Source organism: Schistocerca serialis, chromosome 2 (genome assembly GCF_023864345.2).
Source record: "Schistocerca serialis cubense isolate TAMUIC-IGC-003099 chromosome 2, iqSchSeri2.2, whole genome shotgun sequence".
Lineage (NCBI taxonomy): Eukaryota > Metazoa > Arthropoda > Insecta > Orthoptera > Acrididae > Schistocerca > Schistocerca serialis.
In genome coordinates, this window is record NC_064639.1 from 869,289,103 (window position 1) to 869,307,062 (window position 17,960).

The window sequence follows — 17,960 nt, forward strand, 5'->3', positions numbered from 1 at the left end:
GGAGCGATTTAGGGAAATCAGGAAAACCTAAATCAGGATGGCCGGACGCGGGATTGAACCGTCGTCCTCCCGAATCGAACCAAATGGACACGAGTTAAACAACATCACAAACGTCTTTTCTGACAGTTTCACAGGGTTGTATGAACGTTCTGTGCGTTGCACTCTAGTGGGGAGAGACTATGTAGAACACCCAAAGCACTAAAACCACCATATTAAGGTTCTCTAGTTTCTGTCCAGACTTGGAAATTTTTGGACTGACAAAGTAGATGTAGATTCCGAAAGCAGACGTTCCAATACAAGCCAATAAACACAACACTTCCCCCACCTCATACCTCGCGTTAACGACGACAGGGGCGAAATCAGAGGAATTTGGACAAATGCAGAGGGGCGACCGACAACTTTCCTTCCCGCATACCGACAGCGATTGGAATAAGAAGGGCGAAAAACGATTCTAGTATATCACGTACCCTCCGCCACACTCCGCGCAGAGTACTGCAGCACCTCTCTCAATCGCAAGGACTAACAATAAAGTTGGTTCGACTCTTGCCCGAAGAGCACGAGGGATTTCCCGTGCGGCAGCGGTCGCCTCAGCCAGGCTTAACTTAATTTCCGCGGCAACCAGAGAAGCAAACTTGCGGCCGCACGCAACAACCTCCCCGCCAGCAACAGGTCTACAGCCAATACCAACCGCCAACTACGTGCCATTCCAATCGCGGCCGCAGCTCCACATTCCAGACTGCAGCGCACTTCATTTGAATTTCCATAAGCTGCACTACGGTGTACGGCGGTGGGTACTTGCTACCGGTAAACACCTGGCCCTCTTCCACACGCCACAGTAAGGTGCACGGCTGAGGGTACTTGCTGCCAGCATCTACTGCCGTCCTTCCACCTTCCCCCTCTAGTTCACTGAGACAGGAATAAAGAGCGATTTGGCACGCACTCTACGCTTACCAACTAATTCATTCATTATTTAACGTAGTGAGCGAAACATTTGTCTCCAACTTGTACAAAAACTGGACTGCAGTCGTGAGAGGTGAAGGACATGAACCAGAGATAGTAATTCGGAAGGGTGTGAAACAGGGTTATAGCCTATTTCCCATGTTATCCTATCTGTATATTGAGGAAGCTGTAGAAGAAACCAAGGACATACTTGAAAAAAAATTAAAATTTAGGGAGAAGAAATAAAAACTTTTAAGGTTTGGCGATGGTAATTTTATCAGAGATGGCGAATGACTTGGAAGTTCAGCTAAATGGAACTGATACCGTCTTTAAAAGAGGTTATTAGATGAACATCAAGAAAAGCAAAACAGGAGTAAGGAAATGTGGTCGAATTAGCAGACGAGCTTTGCTGTTTGGACAGCAAAAGAACTGATGATGGCAAAAATGAAGAGGATAAAAAAATGCAGTCTGGGAATAGCAAGAGGCGCACCCTGAAAATGAGAAATATACTGACACCCAACATAAATTTTATGAATTTAAATGTTAGGACGTATACTCTAAAATTATTTGTCTGTAGTGTGGCTTTGTATAGAAACGAAACAGGCAAATGAATACTAGAACCTTCTGAAATGTGGTGCTACAAAAGAATGTCAAACATCAAAATGTCGATGAAGTAACTAATCCTGAAGGGCCTTTACGGCATAACTTGACAAAAAGAAGAGAGAGAGGTCGATAGGACACGTCCTTAGATATCAAGGAATCGTTAATTTGATAGTGGAGGGAAGTGTGAAGGTAAAAACTGAAGAGGAAGATTAAGATTTGTATACACTAAGCAAGTTGAAATGAATGTATGGTGTAATAGTTATGCAGAGATGAAGACCGGGGCAAGGGAGACTAGCGTGGGAAGCTACATCAAACCAGTCTTCTTTCTGATGACAATAACAACCATGATATGATTCTTGTGCATAGTGATCTTGAGAGAACGGGGAAGAGACAGAGAGAAGATGATTTATCGGAATAAATAAATGTCCTCAGAATTCCAAAGGAAGACATCGTCCTGAACCGAGGCCCACGAGAAAGACAGGCCATGGTGCATACATCACAGCACGCGACACTTCAGGTCTTATGAGTGCCTGCACCGTTTCCGGCAAGGAGCACATAACTATCTCAAACGAGTTTAAATTCTTAACTGCGTATTAAAATGCACGCAAGCTGTCGACAGCACACGACAAAGTTAAGACCTTTAGTGGGTACCTTTTCATTGCCATACTGATTTACCGTGGGCCCTGCACTGAACGGAGCGTTCGCGGTGTACGGCAGACAAGGCTACCAGTGTGACGTCACAAGTTCGTTGTGAGGCCCGTATCTCTCCTGAGCCTCGGCTCAGATCGACGTCAAAAACACTGAGATTCGTGAAAAACTTAATTCTACTGAAAATGGAGCGCAAATTATCCAGACTAGGTTCATACAGTGTTCCATAGAGAACAGTTATAGACTTCCGACAAGCTTTAATCACAATTTCTAACCTTTCTAAGTTTTTCCTCGCTTACCAGTACATGATGAAGGTCAAATCTTTAACACATTAATTCATTTGAAACTGTTTTATATATGGGAATCCGATTTTTTAAAGAATTTCATAACTAAAGTATGTATTAACTGACCAATACCTTAGAACAGTGTATTATGCACTATCTCACAGCCACATTAATTATGGCCTGCTGTTATGGGGATACACTTCAGGTTGCAATGACGTGTTAATACTACAAAAAAGCTGTCAGGATCATCATTTCAACCAAAGGGCTGGAGCACTGCAAACTTATATTCACCCAATCAGGGATGATGACCGTTTTCAGTCAGTATGTGTTCTCGCGTCTCATCAGCGCAAAATAAAACTAAGTGGCTTTCAGCATGAGGCAATAAATATATAATTATAACACCCACAACGAGAGAAGTATTAAAATACCAAGCTGTCGAAAGTCTGGAACACAAGATGTTTTCCAATGGGTGCTCAAAAAATGTGCGACACACTGCCTCGAGAAGTGAAATGTCTGCCGCCAAGAACATTGAAAAAGGAAAATTGCACAAGAGTTGCAACAGCACTTCGTTGTTTATGTCCATACTGTGAACTATTTTCTTCATATGTTAAGTATGCAGTATTGACGCAGGCCTTCAAGTCATGACTGGTAAACGACGCAGATCTAGTAATAAAGTATATAAAGCGCATTACGCAACTACAGCTCCATTTTCAAGGATAGGTTTTTGTTTTGGGAGTTACATCTGCTTCAGTGAACAGTTATTGACAATTTTCTGACCTGAAAGCTAACGTCACGTGTAGCTCACATCGACGAAATATTGGGTGTTAAAAAAAAATGAAGACTGTGACACGACGTCCTTCGACAAAAATACAATACAATACAATACAAAGTCTCAAAGATTGAGCGATTTACGAAAATTTAAGTCTTAGTTACACCCCTGCTTCTTCCGAATACGAATTCATTGGATTAACCAAGCTCGAGCTCGATGACGCCATCGGAGGTAGGCCAGTGTGTCCGAACCGCTCCCCCGCCCCCCCCCCCCCCCCCTCTGTGAATTGGCTCACCACCTCAGACATTTTTGTGTACAGCGACTGACAAAGTACGTATCTTGTACTCTGTATTTTCACACATTAGAAGTACTGACAGGACTGACAACCAATGAGATCTATACCAGTCAATACAAGAAAATAAACACAGAACACTACACGCTGCAGCAGTTTGCAAATCTTCATAAGTATTCAAAATAATGCACTAGATTCTAGTAACCAGAACGTGGCAGACGTAATGATTTTTTTATGAAGAATTTTTCCCTTGCACTGAATATAGTTTTACTGTTTTGCATATGACTGAATTAATTACGTAGTCCTTACGACAAAAATATACTTGTTATTCTTAAATGTAACATGATTGTTCACAGGGGAAAGGAACAGGCTCTGGCCACAGAACCCTACTTTACGGCAATGCCATACTGCTGCGACATCAGAATAGTGATATGGTAAGCTCAGCAACAAATGAAAAAAAAAGCAAATTCTTTAGTTATGTTCTAATTGTAAGAGCACTTCCCTGCTCACCATGTGAAGGACATGTCGAGCCATAAATGGAGCCTTTCCATTTTACGAACTGCACTGAGTAGTAATTATTTACGCACATTTACCTATAAAGTACAGTATTTTCAAGCATCACAGGCTTATACATTATTACCGAATTTGTTATGAAAGCTTGGTGTAAAGTATTTAGCGTCCGAAACATTTTCATTTAAAAACATGAGAGACGTATAATACTTAACGATATTCTAAAATATTTTATTTTATCGCGCTATAGATTATATTGTATTCTACCTCAAATTTCGTTTTACTGGTTAACAATGTCGTTGACGCTTAACAATAAAACTGACGAAAACGAATTCGAAACCTAATTACAAAACTTAGAAATCATAGTATCCAAGCTGTTAATTATGGTTTTTAAGAACAATTACACTATAGTATAGAATCAGAGAAGCATCATGCGATTAGAATACTTGTAAATATGACGATTGCGCAGAAGAATTTCGGTTACTCAGGTACAGCTGCATAATGTTTTAAGTTGTAATTGCTTACGTAGAGATTTTTTTTCCCTTACGCATAAAACACTGATAAACATGTTAATGATTTTACTTAGCTTTCTGTCAGCGGAGACAAAGTATATCCAGCTACAAACGTAAAAGAAATGGAATCAAATTTTACGTTCTCATGACATAGGTAGTAAGATACTTGCAAAATTATAATGGTCTTACAGAGAGCCCAAGCACGAATCTTCCCATACTTCTGTCAGTTTAAATAAAATTTAATGAGAAGAAAATGTTCAATCACTAGGTGGTCAGTAATACGTGGTACGATTCAATCATCTGTAGTATGGTTATCAGATCACAGGATAAAGAAAGTAAAGAAAAAAAAAAAAACTTTTGAATGAGAAAATCTGACAGTAATTTTACAACAGTGATATCGAAGTATGACTACTGTGCCTTCAAAACATGTCAACAGACATTTCTAGCATAAATGCAATTTACACCGACTTAATTATGTCACTTTGGTGTTGAGGGAAAGATTTGTGAACCATATTACTACCTTTGCAAGAATCAGATTCACTTCCTGGCCCATGCAGGCCCATGTAATTGAATTGTAATGAATTATGACAGCTATAACATGTATATTAATTGCCTGACATTATAAATTTAATCAAAATTACTGTAGCAGACATGTAATCTTACATTGTAGGCACATTAAGTTAATATTTTTGCTGTATGTAATATCCTTGGTTCTTTTCCTTTCACTTGTGCATGTTGTTATGTACTTTGTAGGCCCATGCTCAAAATATATGACTTAGTTGTTTGACACTTTGATTTTGATCATGCTTTAGCTAATGACATGTTCATTTTAAATGTGTGAAGATTACTATACCGTGACATGGAAGAAATAACTTGACATTATAGTATGAATTTGTGTGATCATAAAATGAAAAATGGTGAAATTTTTAAGAACACCACACCATGCAAAAGTTAATGGAACACTTGACAAAATGAATAATAAATGCTATAGGCTTCATTCACCACATCTTGTGGTAGTACCTGCATTAAAACAGTCTGTCTGTCTCTTTACAGTACCTGGCATGCCTGTCCACCAGCTCCTCAAATGACAAACTGGCATTTGATGTTGGTTTGCAGGAGCATTCACAAGGTAAATTATACATTCACTTATACAAAATTCAGAAATATTCTTATGTACTGAGGCACACTGACTATCTTGTTTTTGATTTAGTGTTGTTAATTTAAATTAGAATTATTTAGATAAAGGTACTTTTTGTCTCAGGGGAAGCCTGTTGGTGGACAGTACACCCTGCTTCCAAGCAAAGATCTGAAGGTGAAAAGGTGAGGGTTGGTGATGACCTTATCCTTGTCTCCGTTGCTACTGAGAGGTACCTGGTAAGTGCACTACTTCACTCATGAAATTTAACGCTGCATGTACTTAAGTTCCGAAGCTGCTATCATAGCTTGTTGTTGTTGTGGTCTTCAGTCACAAGACTGATTTGATGCAGCTGTCCACACTAGTCTCTCCTGTACAGTCCTCTTCACCTTTGAGTAACTAGTTCAATCTACACGGTGTCCCAGAAGGAAAGATCAGTTTTCAGGTATACGATAGGAGCGATCATTTGAAGCAAAAAATTCTAGTAAACATGGGCTCAAAGATTAATATAGCACCATAAGAGCTATGAGCACCTGCTCAGAGAGGAGATGTGTTTCACTATAGCAAAAATGAAGAACTGCTAAATCTCTTAAGCTGTGCATTTTAGAGCCCTTATTTATTACACTTTGTGTTTTGAATGGTAATTTCTCTCATATCCCTGAATATTGACCTTTCTTCATGGGAAACCCTTTATTTGTTTACTGTATTTATGCCTAGGTCTCCACCCCATACAGTTTTACCATACTGGTGATCCCACCCTTGTTTTACTCTCATTGATGTTCATATTGTTATCTCATGTCAAGACAATATCCATTCTGTTCAACTTCTCGTCCAAGTCCTTTGCTGTACCTGATAAAATTACAGTGTCATTGGCAAATATCAAAGTTTTTATTACTTCCCCACAAAATTTAATCCCCTTTCCAGATTTCTCATTACTTTCTGATACTACTTGCTCATGGTAGAGATTGAAGAACATTGGGAATAAGCTACAGCCCTGACTAACTCACTTCTCAACCAGTGCTTCCTTTTCATGTCCTCCAACACTTGTAACTGCAGTCTGGTTTCTGAAAAACTTGTAGATGACCTTCTGTTCCCTGGATTTTATCCCTGCTGCCTTCAGAGTTTAAAAGAGTGTAGTCCATATACTACTGTGGTGAGTGTTGGCTTTGTATCTGTCTTGGCAATGATAATGCATACACTAAGATGTTCATAGTGACTTATATGTACGTATTCCATTTTTGTATTCGACAATGTTATGAAAGAGATAGATTGCTACTCATCATCAACATGACACATTGGGTTGCAAACAGGCACAACAAAAATACTGTTAAACATTGAGTTTCGGCCAAGTCCTTCTTCAGAAAAGAAACCACACACACACACACACACACACACACACACACACACACACGCACGCACGCACACACACACACACACACACACACACACACACACACACGAATATACACATAAGCAGGCACACCCCACACAGACAGGACCACCACCTCTGACCACTCCAGCCAGCTGTTGCATTGAACAAAAGCAACAATCTGGAGAGGGGTGGGAAGGGAGGAGGGATAGCAGAGTACGGTGGAGAGAGTGAAGAGCACTGTCTGCAGGACTAGGTGGCAGGATAAGGCTAACAGGTTCGGCATCGGGAGACTGTGGGAGAGGAAGGAAAAATGAAATGAAGCACGGAGAGGGAGAGGAGCAGAGAAGGGAAAAGGCTAGTGGGTACATTGGCGGAGAGCAGCACATAATGAGAGAGAGGGGTTGGAGTTAAGAGGAGGTGATAGGATAGAGGTGGTATAAACAGTTGGATGGAGGGTGTGGGGACAATAGGTTGCAATGGGTTGACACCAGGATAATTTCAGGAGTGGAGGACGTGTTGTAAGGAGGTGTGCATGGAGGTGGCTGTGGAGATGAGGATCCAGACATCCCAGCTTGTAAAGCAGCCATTGAAACTGAGCATGTTATGTTCAGCTGCATGCTGTGCCTTAGGGTGGCCCACTTTGCTCGTGGCTACATTTTGGCAGTGGCCATTCATCCTGGTGGACAGTTGGTAGTCGTACAAATATAAAAAGCTGTGCAGTGATTGCAGCACAGCTGGTATACGATTTGGTTGCTTTCACAGGTGGCGTGACCTGTGGTTCGGTAGGATAAGCCTCTGAAAGGACTGGAATTGGAAGTGCTGGGTGGCTGGATTGGGCAGGACTTGCACCGGGGTCACCCACAGGGATATGATCCATGTTGGAGATAGGCAGTGGCACAGAGATTGCCTATGATGTTGTGGAGGTTGGGTGAGTGGCAAAACAATACTTTAGGAGGGGTGGAAAGATCATGGATAGAATGTCTCCCATTTCAGTGCATGATGATGGGTAATCATAGCCCAGAAAAAGGATGTGGATGTGGTGCGATTGCTCCGGTCCACAGTGGCATTAGGTGACGAAGGGGACACTCGTTTGTAGCTCGGCCTTTGGGGTGGTGGGAGGGTTGGGGGTGTGTGGGGAAATGTGTTTGTGGTATTGAGACCTCCAGCGTACTGGGGAAGGAGTTCTTGTCACTGCTGTTGATATGTAGGAACTGTTGTTTGTTCGTAGATTTAATGTGGGCAACAGTGTGAATGGAGCTATCAGAAAGGAGGAGGTCAATGCCCAGGAATAGGGCATGCTGGGTTAAGCAGGACCTGGTGAAGTGGATGGAGAGAAGGTGTTGAGCTTGTGAGGAATGAGAATAAGGGTGTCTTGGCACTGAGTCCAGATCATGAAAATATCATCAATGAACCTGAACCAGACCAAGCATTAGATTTCGGTCAGTTGGTTGGAGATGTTGGTCAATGAGAGCCAAAATTCTTTCAGTGGAGGCACAATAAACAGCTTCAATGGGGCATCGAGGATTGTTGGGTTTGTGGATTTTTGGGAGCATGTAGAAGATGGATGTGTGTCATGTCATAGGGGTGAGGAGGGAAATCGATTCAGGGGAGAGGTTCTGGGAAGAATCGAAGGCCTTAAGAAGGGATTGGATCCTGTTTGTGTGGAAAAATGAAGAGAGCCAGGGGGCACCACATGATATATAGCTTGTGTAGAAAAATTGTCTTGAATCGGGCGTGCACTTGCCGCTATAAGATTACCAACTTTTTAAATATTTCGTTACAATGAATACACCCGCAGATTTTAGATTTTATTCTTTATGGCCTCAACATGCAACAACCATACACAGACACAATTTGGCTGTACTAGCAGTGGAGGGTATATATAGTATGTTTGGAGGATGTGGAAAACTGTGCAGTCGTTGTTCTAATGTGGAAACAGAATGATTTGTGTGACATCTGGAAGGACATGGTCATTGGATTTTGAGCCAAGAGTGAGAGCTTTTCATGAATGACTTAGTCTGTAAACTGTTCATGTGCCTGAAGGCTTTCACGACCGGATGACATATCTTCTGGTAAACCTTGCGGGATGTAAGGTCGTGGTCCATGAAACTCTTCAGCTCCTAACGTTTCGTCCAGAGCTGCGCTGGACATCTTCAGAGGGGTGTTTCTCCTCCGGTGAGTCGGCAAGACTCACCGGAGGAGAAACACCCCTCTGAAGATGTCCAGCGCAGCTCTGGACGAAACGTTAGGAGCTGAAGAGTTTCATGGACCACGACCTTACATCCCGCAAGGTTTACCAGAAGATGTTCATGTGCCGCCATGATTAAAGGATACCATGAATGGCAGAAAGGTGCTATCCAAAACTGGCACCTAGGGCCACTGATGATGGGTGAATGACCTCTGGAGATGTACACGGTTGAATAGACATGCAACTGTTGAGCAACTGATTTCTCATGGATGTCGACTGAGTGATGGCAGGTGACCTTTTCAGATGAATCGTGTTTTATGCTCTATTAGACAGAAGGCTGTCAGTGTGTACAGCATGAAACATCTGAAAGCGAACACCCTGCAACAATTAGCAGGGGTTGTTATGGTCTGGGGAATGTTTTTGTGGCATTCCCTGGCTGACCTTGTCATTCTGAAAGGCACAGTTGATCAACAAAAGTATACAGACAGCTGCCCTGGGCTATGTTCACCCCTACATGCAGTTTGTTTCTCCTTGGCTCAATGGTTTGTACTAGTAGGACAGTGCAACGATTCACAGAGCTCACAGTGTACGTGCATGATTTGAAGAGCACCAGGATTAGTTTACTGTACTCTTCAGGCCACCAAACTCTTCTGATTTAAACCCAACTGAGAATTTGAGGGACAATTTCGATTGGACTGTACATACCATGGATCTTCAGCTGAGAAACCTACCATAGATGGCCACAGTGCTGGAGTTGAGATGGCTCTACATCCCTGTCAGTACCTTCCAGAACCTCATTGTCTCTGTTCCTGCACATCTCGCAACGGTTTGTGCTGCAACATGTGAATATTCTTACTTTGTCAGATGGTCACATAGACGTGACTGGACAATGTAATATCTGCAGTTATTTATTTATTTCCCTTAGCTACAGTTGCTTTTGGAAATGTCTCCTTAAAATTTGGTTGTAAACTGGAAGTAAATATCCCAACATAACAACAGCAACAATCATTACCATTGCTAATATTTAATCAAATGCTAATGCCAAGTTGGGGATTGCTGTATTTATCACTACATTGTCTTTCCTCTGACTTCACATGGGAAATATCACTTGTATAACTCATGGTTAAATTGTATCCCCTCCTCTTTTTATGCTTCTTGATCCCTAATCCAGTTATTCATATTGCAGCACTTCTTAAATAGGAGCTCTGGAACTCCCTTCATATGCCATATACAGTTAATTATCTTTTTCTCAATTTTTTAAATTTAAATATTCTTGAAAATGACTGTTGTAATGAACAGGTCATCTGCACAGTGAGACATTATTAATTTGTGATGGCGCTTGTTTTGTAACATGTTTTATTGAGTTCTTTTGTTCCTTTTTTTAGCATACAACCAAAGAAAACGATTTATCTGTGGTGAATGCCTCTTTCCATGTGACTCACTGGTCTGTCCAACCATATGGAACAGGAATAAGCAGGATGAAATACGTGGGTATGTCTATAACTATCTTAAGTTTCTTTTACACCATTTGTTATTTTTTGAGGATTTGTTATAAATATTCAAAACAAGTGAAATTTTATATAAAAAACTATAAACAACTCACTCACACACACACACACACACACACACACACACACACAAACACACACACACACACACACACACACACAGTCATTCCGTCAGTGCCGCTTGTGCCACACTGGCACCCTTGTGTGATTATTTATGTACTACATACATTATTCCACTGTACATGTACTATCATACTGGGCTTATTACATTTTACCAAATTTTCTTCTCACACAGGTTATGTGTTTGGAGGCGATGTTCTCAGGTTCTTCCACGGTGGTGATGAGTGTCTCACCATTCCATCAACATGGAGTGAACAGCCTGGACAGAAGTAATGGCTTTTCAAGTTTTACCTATATTTAGAAGTGTAGTGTGATAGCTTATTTCAGTTCAATTATTTTGCAACTTCTACAGTAACATATCACCACCTACATTCAGTTTACTCTCTCTGCTTGCACTGCATGAATTAAATTTATCCACAAAATATCACACCTTTTCGTATGTTACTCATCTTTATTTCCTAACAATATTCTATGTATACATTTAGCACACTGTAATTGTAAAATTGTTTAATTTACAGCTGAGTCAGTTTTGTTCATTATGCCACGTGAAGTAATTGTATTCTACATCTGTAAAAATATGTTCTCTAAAATGGATTTGTAACTACATAATTTTAAAAGAACGTAAATCATGCTGACCATTTGGCTACAGACTTAGTCACAAACAGATGTAGATATAGACATTAGTTTTCAAACTGAGAGGTTCTTTCATTGTGCATATGAGAGAAAGTGATGGAGGAAATGAGACTTCTGCACAGGACTGTACGCTGTTTGGAAACTTTTTGGCTTATCAAAACTGTGCAGCAGAAAGTGACTTGAACCTGGAGCCATGCAGTTGTGTTACTGACTTCCTATCCAGGCATGACTCACCCTCTCTTACTTTCCAAACTTCTCAGAGGCTCTGCCATATACCTTGCTAACTAGAACTGCTGGAAGAAGCTGTGACAATGTTTCTGAAGTCATGCGTGGATAGCAGCACTGATCGCAAAAGGTTGGGCTCTGTGTTTGAGTTCTGGTCTTGCACACCATTTTAATATGCGTGGAAGTTTCAGTATGAGACTGTTCAGAAATTAAGTCGAGGATGGAACTTGATGAGACAGAAATAATTTAAAAATGGTATGAAATTATAAACACAGAGGTAGTAAAAGTGTACTTCAATAAAGAAGAAGAATGAAGATAGAGATGGTCAATATGAACTCAAAGATAGAAAAGAAAACAAGATATGCCACAAGAAAATGAAATAGGGACAAAAGGGAAAATATATGAATTTTAATTAATTATATGTGCAACTAGGGACAGGAATGTTTTGCAAATACAACAGTGTGAAAAATAACATGAAATAGATGGTTTTTTGGAAATAATACAAAGTTGGTAATTTTTATGTAATATCTTGAAATTTGTAATTTTCCACATAAAAGATGTTATAAATCTGTGTATGACAGTTTAGCAATATTTGTAACTGATAGTTATTGAATGTTGAAATTGTATTTTGCCTTCTTTCTTCCTCAAGGCTGAGGTTCATTTATAATCTTAAAATGATGGCTCATTTCCCACATAACAAATTGTAATGTGCCTTCAAGAATAGTACCCAATTTGACTAAAACATAGAATTTGGCAAACAAATAGCAATGAGTTTGGCAGGAAATAACATCAATATTGGCAAAAAAATACTGAAGAAAAAATAACACCAAATTAAAAACAAAAACAGAAAAGGAAAAAAAACCATCAAAATTGGCAAAAAATAGAGAAATTGGCAAAGAAATAGTGAATTTGGCAAAAAATGAATTTACCAAAAAATAATTCTAAAGTTGGAAAAAAGTAACACGGAAAAGGAAAAAAAAACATCAAAAATGGCAGAAAATACCAGTGAAATTGGCTATAAAAAGGAATTTGTCAGCAAAATAGCACTGAATTTGGCTAAAAATAGTACCAAATTGGCAAAAAGTAACACCAAATTCATCAAAAGATAACATCGAATTTGGCCATAAAATAAAATGATTTTTTCCTGTCCCTTTGTATAACATAATGGTAAGTGTGGTGAGGTAGTAGATATATGTTAGTAGTGAGGTGTTTTAGTGCAGGTTGAGGCCACTGTGGATAGAATCTAACCAGTAAACGTAGAGAAAGTTCCCATGGGAGGGGTTATGGTGAGGTGCTATTAGGAGGAGGAATCCCAATTTTCTGTAGATAAATGAGAAACCTAAGTCAGATCTGTCTTATTTTAAAGTTTCCTTTAGTGCAGAGTAGTTTGTATTACAAGTTAAGTCTGTTCACTTGTTCTCACAGACAGTTTAAGAGACTTTGTGTCAATTCAGAAAGTGTAACACTGTTTGCATGATGTTCAATACTTGAAATGGATTATCTCACAGGTGTGAGGAATTGTACAAGTGATAGGACAGGAGTACATAGTTGTAAGAGGTTGCACAGACAAATTTTGCAATGGGGACAGTTCCATGTATATGACTCATTTAACAAGAAATGGATTGAATAGAAGCACAGGTTAACATGAAAATAATTCAGATGTTTTAATTTTAATTTTAAGCTGTTCTGACTTATGTAAGCAGAATTTATCAGTAGAGTGATTCTCACTTTGTGACATGACTTTGAAAAGGTAACATCCCTGGCAGGGGGGTTGGTTGAGTCTATCCACTCCAAGGGCATTGTTTGGTGAAACATAGAAGACTCCTGTCTTATTTTTGAGATGACTTTTTTATCATGGAGAAGTGGAAATGACTTGTATGCCACAGAAAATCTTGTGACTGAATTTGATTTGGGGGGGGGGGGGGGGGGCTGAAGTCAGCATATTTTTGTTATGATATGTATCCAAATGGTTGTTTTTCCTACTAATGCCAAGGCCATAAAAAAGAAAATGTTTGTAACGACAAAGATGGCAACCATTTCAATGCAAGTAATCCTGTTTGTTGTTTATTTGACATATTTTGTGAGATTGAGGTCAATGTACCATGGGATTCATGGAAGAAATTGGTGGATCTCTGTTGGGAAAATGACTGCATATGTCCTATACTCAATAATTCATATGTGAAGTTGACAAAACGGTTAGGACAGTGTATTTTGGAAAATGGTAGTGCACACAGTGTATGGTTTAGGTGGAGTAAGCAACTTTGTGGCTTCAAATAGGATGAGGTTTTTTAGAAGATTTTATGAATCTTCTTGAACTATAGAAATGGAGCCATAGTAAGAGATTCAGTTAAGTGGAACTGTCAGATTGTGTAGATCATTCATCACATTTCACCTGGTCAAATACCACATTAATGGCAGACAACAACACAGTCCTGGACTGGAAGAATATTGTCAACTCCCACAGAAATTCTCAGTTTAGACATTCCAGGAATTTCTCACATGTATAATGGTTGTACCATAAATTCCTTTGTGCTGAAATCATTGTCCCAATTTGACCACCACCAAAGCGTTGACTGTGGCAACTGTACTTTGTGCGTTTTGGTCTGTCGCCACTACCAGTACATTTGTAAATTTATTTCTACTATTATTTGGTTTTTATTGGTTTAAGAAAAAGCTAACTCTCATCTTGAGCTCAAGAAAGATTTTTTTCCCACTTCTGATGGTGTTATTTGGTGAAAGAAAGTGTCTGTGCTGAAAGCTCATGAAGCTATGTTTGTTATATCTCATGTTCAATTGTTATGTATTCTTAATGTAATCCATTACCCTTGATTTCATTCTTCATTTTGCTGTTTATGTTCTGTAAATGTCATTAATGTCTTATAAGTCAGATGATAATTACTAAAATATTCATTCATTTTTCTGTAGCATTGTTATATATGAAGGTGGTAGTGTCATGAGTCAAGCCAGGTCCCTGTGGAGATTGGAACTTGCCAGAACAAAATGGGCTGGTGGCTTCATTAACTGGTCCCATCCAATGAGAATAAGGCACTTGACAACTGGCCGTTACCTCGGTGTTAATGAAAATAATGAGCTCTGTCTTGTCACAAGGTAGGAAATATTTCAATTTCTGTGTTTGCACATGTCCTAATTCTCACTGTAAAGATAACATATTGAGTTGCAGACAGGCACAGCGAAAAGACTGTTACATTCTGTTACAGTTATAGATGTTGTGCCATCAGCAATTCAATGTGTCATCTTTACAGTGAATCGCAAGTATATAATTTTCATAATATTGTTAATATTCCAACCTTGACGTTCATTGTTTCATTTTCTAATATTGCGATTTTGCACCACTATGCTGTCATCTTCAATGTTCTTTTAAGACAGACAGTCACAAACTCACATAAAATGTAATTTTTTCCAACATTGTATCTAAAAAAAAACTACTTTCAATATGGCATTGAAAAGTTCTGGTATTATGTAAGTAATTTAGAGTAAAGATAACAACTCTCTGAATGATAGAGGTGTTACGTCATCAGTGCACAAACACACACACACACACACACACACACACACACACACACACACACACACACACACACCAGTGCAGCTACATCGTGCCAGGAAAGACACTGTGCCACGACTGCAGTAGGTGGTGAGTGTGAGGGAGGATTGAGGAAAGGTGGTGATGGCTGGGAGGGAGGCAGCATGTGCAAGAGATAGGAATGTTGAATGGGAATTCAGCAGGTGCCTTGGATAAGAATGTAGCATGTTTGTGTAGTGGACAGTGGTGATGATGAGGAGGAGGGGAAGAAAGAACAGAGGAAGGGGAGACTGTGGGAAAGAGGATCTACATACTGGATGAGTAAAGTTAATGTTCCTGGATTGGGTGGAGGTGGGTGTCATCCAGGGGGCTAGCAGAGATTGAGGGTTGGAGGATTATAGGAAACAAGAATGTGTTGTAAGGACAACTCCCATCTACATAGTACAGAGAAGCTGGTGTAAAGTGGGAGGATCCAGATGACAAGTGTTGTGAAGCAGCTGCTGAAAACGAGTGTGTTGTGCTCAGCAGTGTGTTCCATCATTGGGTAGTCAACCCTGCTTGTGGCCACAGTTTGTTGGTGGCCATTCATGTTAGTGGACAGCTGAGTGGTCATGCCCACATAAAATGTTATACAGAAATTGCAGCAGAGCTGCTTTCATGGGTATCAGTGCATGTGATGGTATAAGTGAGACTGGGATGGGACTGAAGTAGGACGTCTGGTTGGGTGTATAGGACAGGTCTTGCATCTGGCTTTTCCACAGCAACATTACCCATGTGGCAAGGAGTTGGAAGTGGGTGTAGTGTAAGGATGGATCACGATGTGTAGATTGTATGGACAGTGGGATACCATTTGTGGCGGGGGAGGGGGGGGGGAGGAGGATTGTGGGTAGGACGTTTCTCAGTTCTGGTCACAATGAAAAATAGTCAAAATGCTGATGATGGATATGGTTCAGCTGTTCCAGTCCAGCGTAACAGTGTGTGATGGTATGCGTGCGTCTTCGCAGCTGATTCTTGGGGGCGGGGGGGGGGGGGGGGGGTGGAAGGATTAGGGGCATGTAAGGGTATTGTGTAGGAAATCTGTATGTGGACCAGGTCTGGGGGATGGCAACAGTCTTTGGAGACCTTAGTGAAACCTTCAACATGCTGGGTATGGGAATTCACATCACCACGTATGTGCCATTCACAGGTTGCCAGACTACCATACAGTGGAGATTCTTTGGTGTGGAGTGGATGGCAGCTGTCAAAATACAGGTGCTGTTAATGGCTAGTAGACGGAGGTATGGATTGAACATTCAGAGAGGTGGAGGTCAGTGTTCAGGAAGGTGGCACATTGAGCTGAATTGATTTGAGAATTGACAATCATATGTGACAAGTTAAAAAAAGGAAGAGTATGGTTGGAAGTATTGTTGACAATTACTTAACAGGGATGGAGTACAAGCTCATATACTACAGCTGACGCAGGAACTGATAATCACACGTGACCTATTAAAAGGAAGGAAGTTTTGGTTTTAATATTTTGTTATCTGTGGAGCCATTTGAAATAGAGTACAGATCTCGATAAGACAAGTATGGCAAAATAAATTGGGTAGCAGTCATCCTGATGCTTGCCTTTATTATTTTAAGGGACCCTAAATTTTGATGACTGAACAGTTGTTACTTTGTAAATTGTAATTGAAGAATTACCATAAATGCTTTACTAAAAACATATTTTCAGTTACGTGCATGTTTACATATTAGTGAAATACAGCCATACATGAAATAATAATTAGTATTTTATCCCTCAAAATAGGAATATTAAATCATTTTTCACTACCTCTATCTTTTTTTCATAGGGATGAAGCAACAATTGCATCATCAACATTCTGCCTGCGCCAAGAAAAAGATGATCAGAAAGTGGTACTTGAAGACAAAGATCTTGAAGTGATTGGCTCACCCATAATAAAATATGGTGACAGCACAGTCATAGTTCAACATTCAGAAACCTCACTTTGGTTATCATATAAGGTACAAATAATTACTCATGTAATGTAGATTCTATAAAACTTTAAAAGAATTGTGAAAACTGGCAGTAAATTTTGTGTACTGCGTGTATTTGCAGATCAATGGAATGCACTTGTTTCATCTTTCTCCCTCTATCGAAAATATATCATAATGCTGTGGTTAGTTTCTTGGTTGTTACATGTACATTTCCATAATTTTTAATGATAATATTGTGCAAAGAATAGTTGCTGCTTACCATATAACAGAGATGCTGAGTTGCAGGATAGGCACAACAAAAAGATATCAAACAAAGCTTTTGGTCAGATAGGCCTTCATCAGAGTAGACAACAGATACACACACATACAAATGCAACTCACACACTCATGTGCAGATTCCTTGACTTTAGCCATCGGGTGGTCGGTTTCCAGGTTCCGTGTAATAGGTCAGAAGTTCACTACACACAGGAAGCAGCTACTCAGGTAGTGGGGGTTGTGTGGAAGGGACTGGTTGGTCTTCTGGGTTAGAGGATCTCAGGAAAGCGCAGAAAGGGCATACGTCTAAATGGGGGCAGGTAAAACACAATAAGGTAGTTGTAGAAACAGTCAGTATTGTAGTTGTAAATTGTCGTAGCTGTGTTGGGAAAGAACCAGCGCTCCAAGCCCTAATAGAAAGCACTGAAGCTCAAAGTAGTTCACCT

At 40.0% G+C, this 17,960-nt stretch overlaps 1 protein-coding gene across 1 annotated transcript in view; it reads left to right on the forward strand.

Moving 5' to 3' along the window:
* Positions 1–17,960, forward strand: part of LOC126458188 (ryanodine receptor) — a 740,760-nt gene that overhangs the window by 211,361 nt on the left and 511,439 nt on the right. Inside the window, exons 5-11 of the mRNA XM_050095064.1 lie at positions 3,892–3,969; positions 5,611–5,686; positions 5,819–5,931; positions 10,638–10,743; positions 11,056–11,149; positions 14,664–14,846; positions 17,115–17,286. Of these exons, the coding sequence (XP_049951021.1) occupies positions 3,892–3,969; positions 5,611–5,686; positions 5,819–5,931; positions 10,638–10,743; positions 11,056–11,149; positions 14,664–14,846; positions 17,115–17,286 (822 nt within the window). The remainder of the gene's footprint in view (positions 1–3,891; positions 3,970–5,610; positions 5,687–5,818; positions 5,932–10,637; positions 10,744–11,055; positions 11,150–14,663; positions 14,847–17,114; positions 17,287–17,960) is intronic.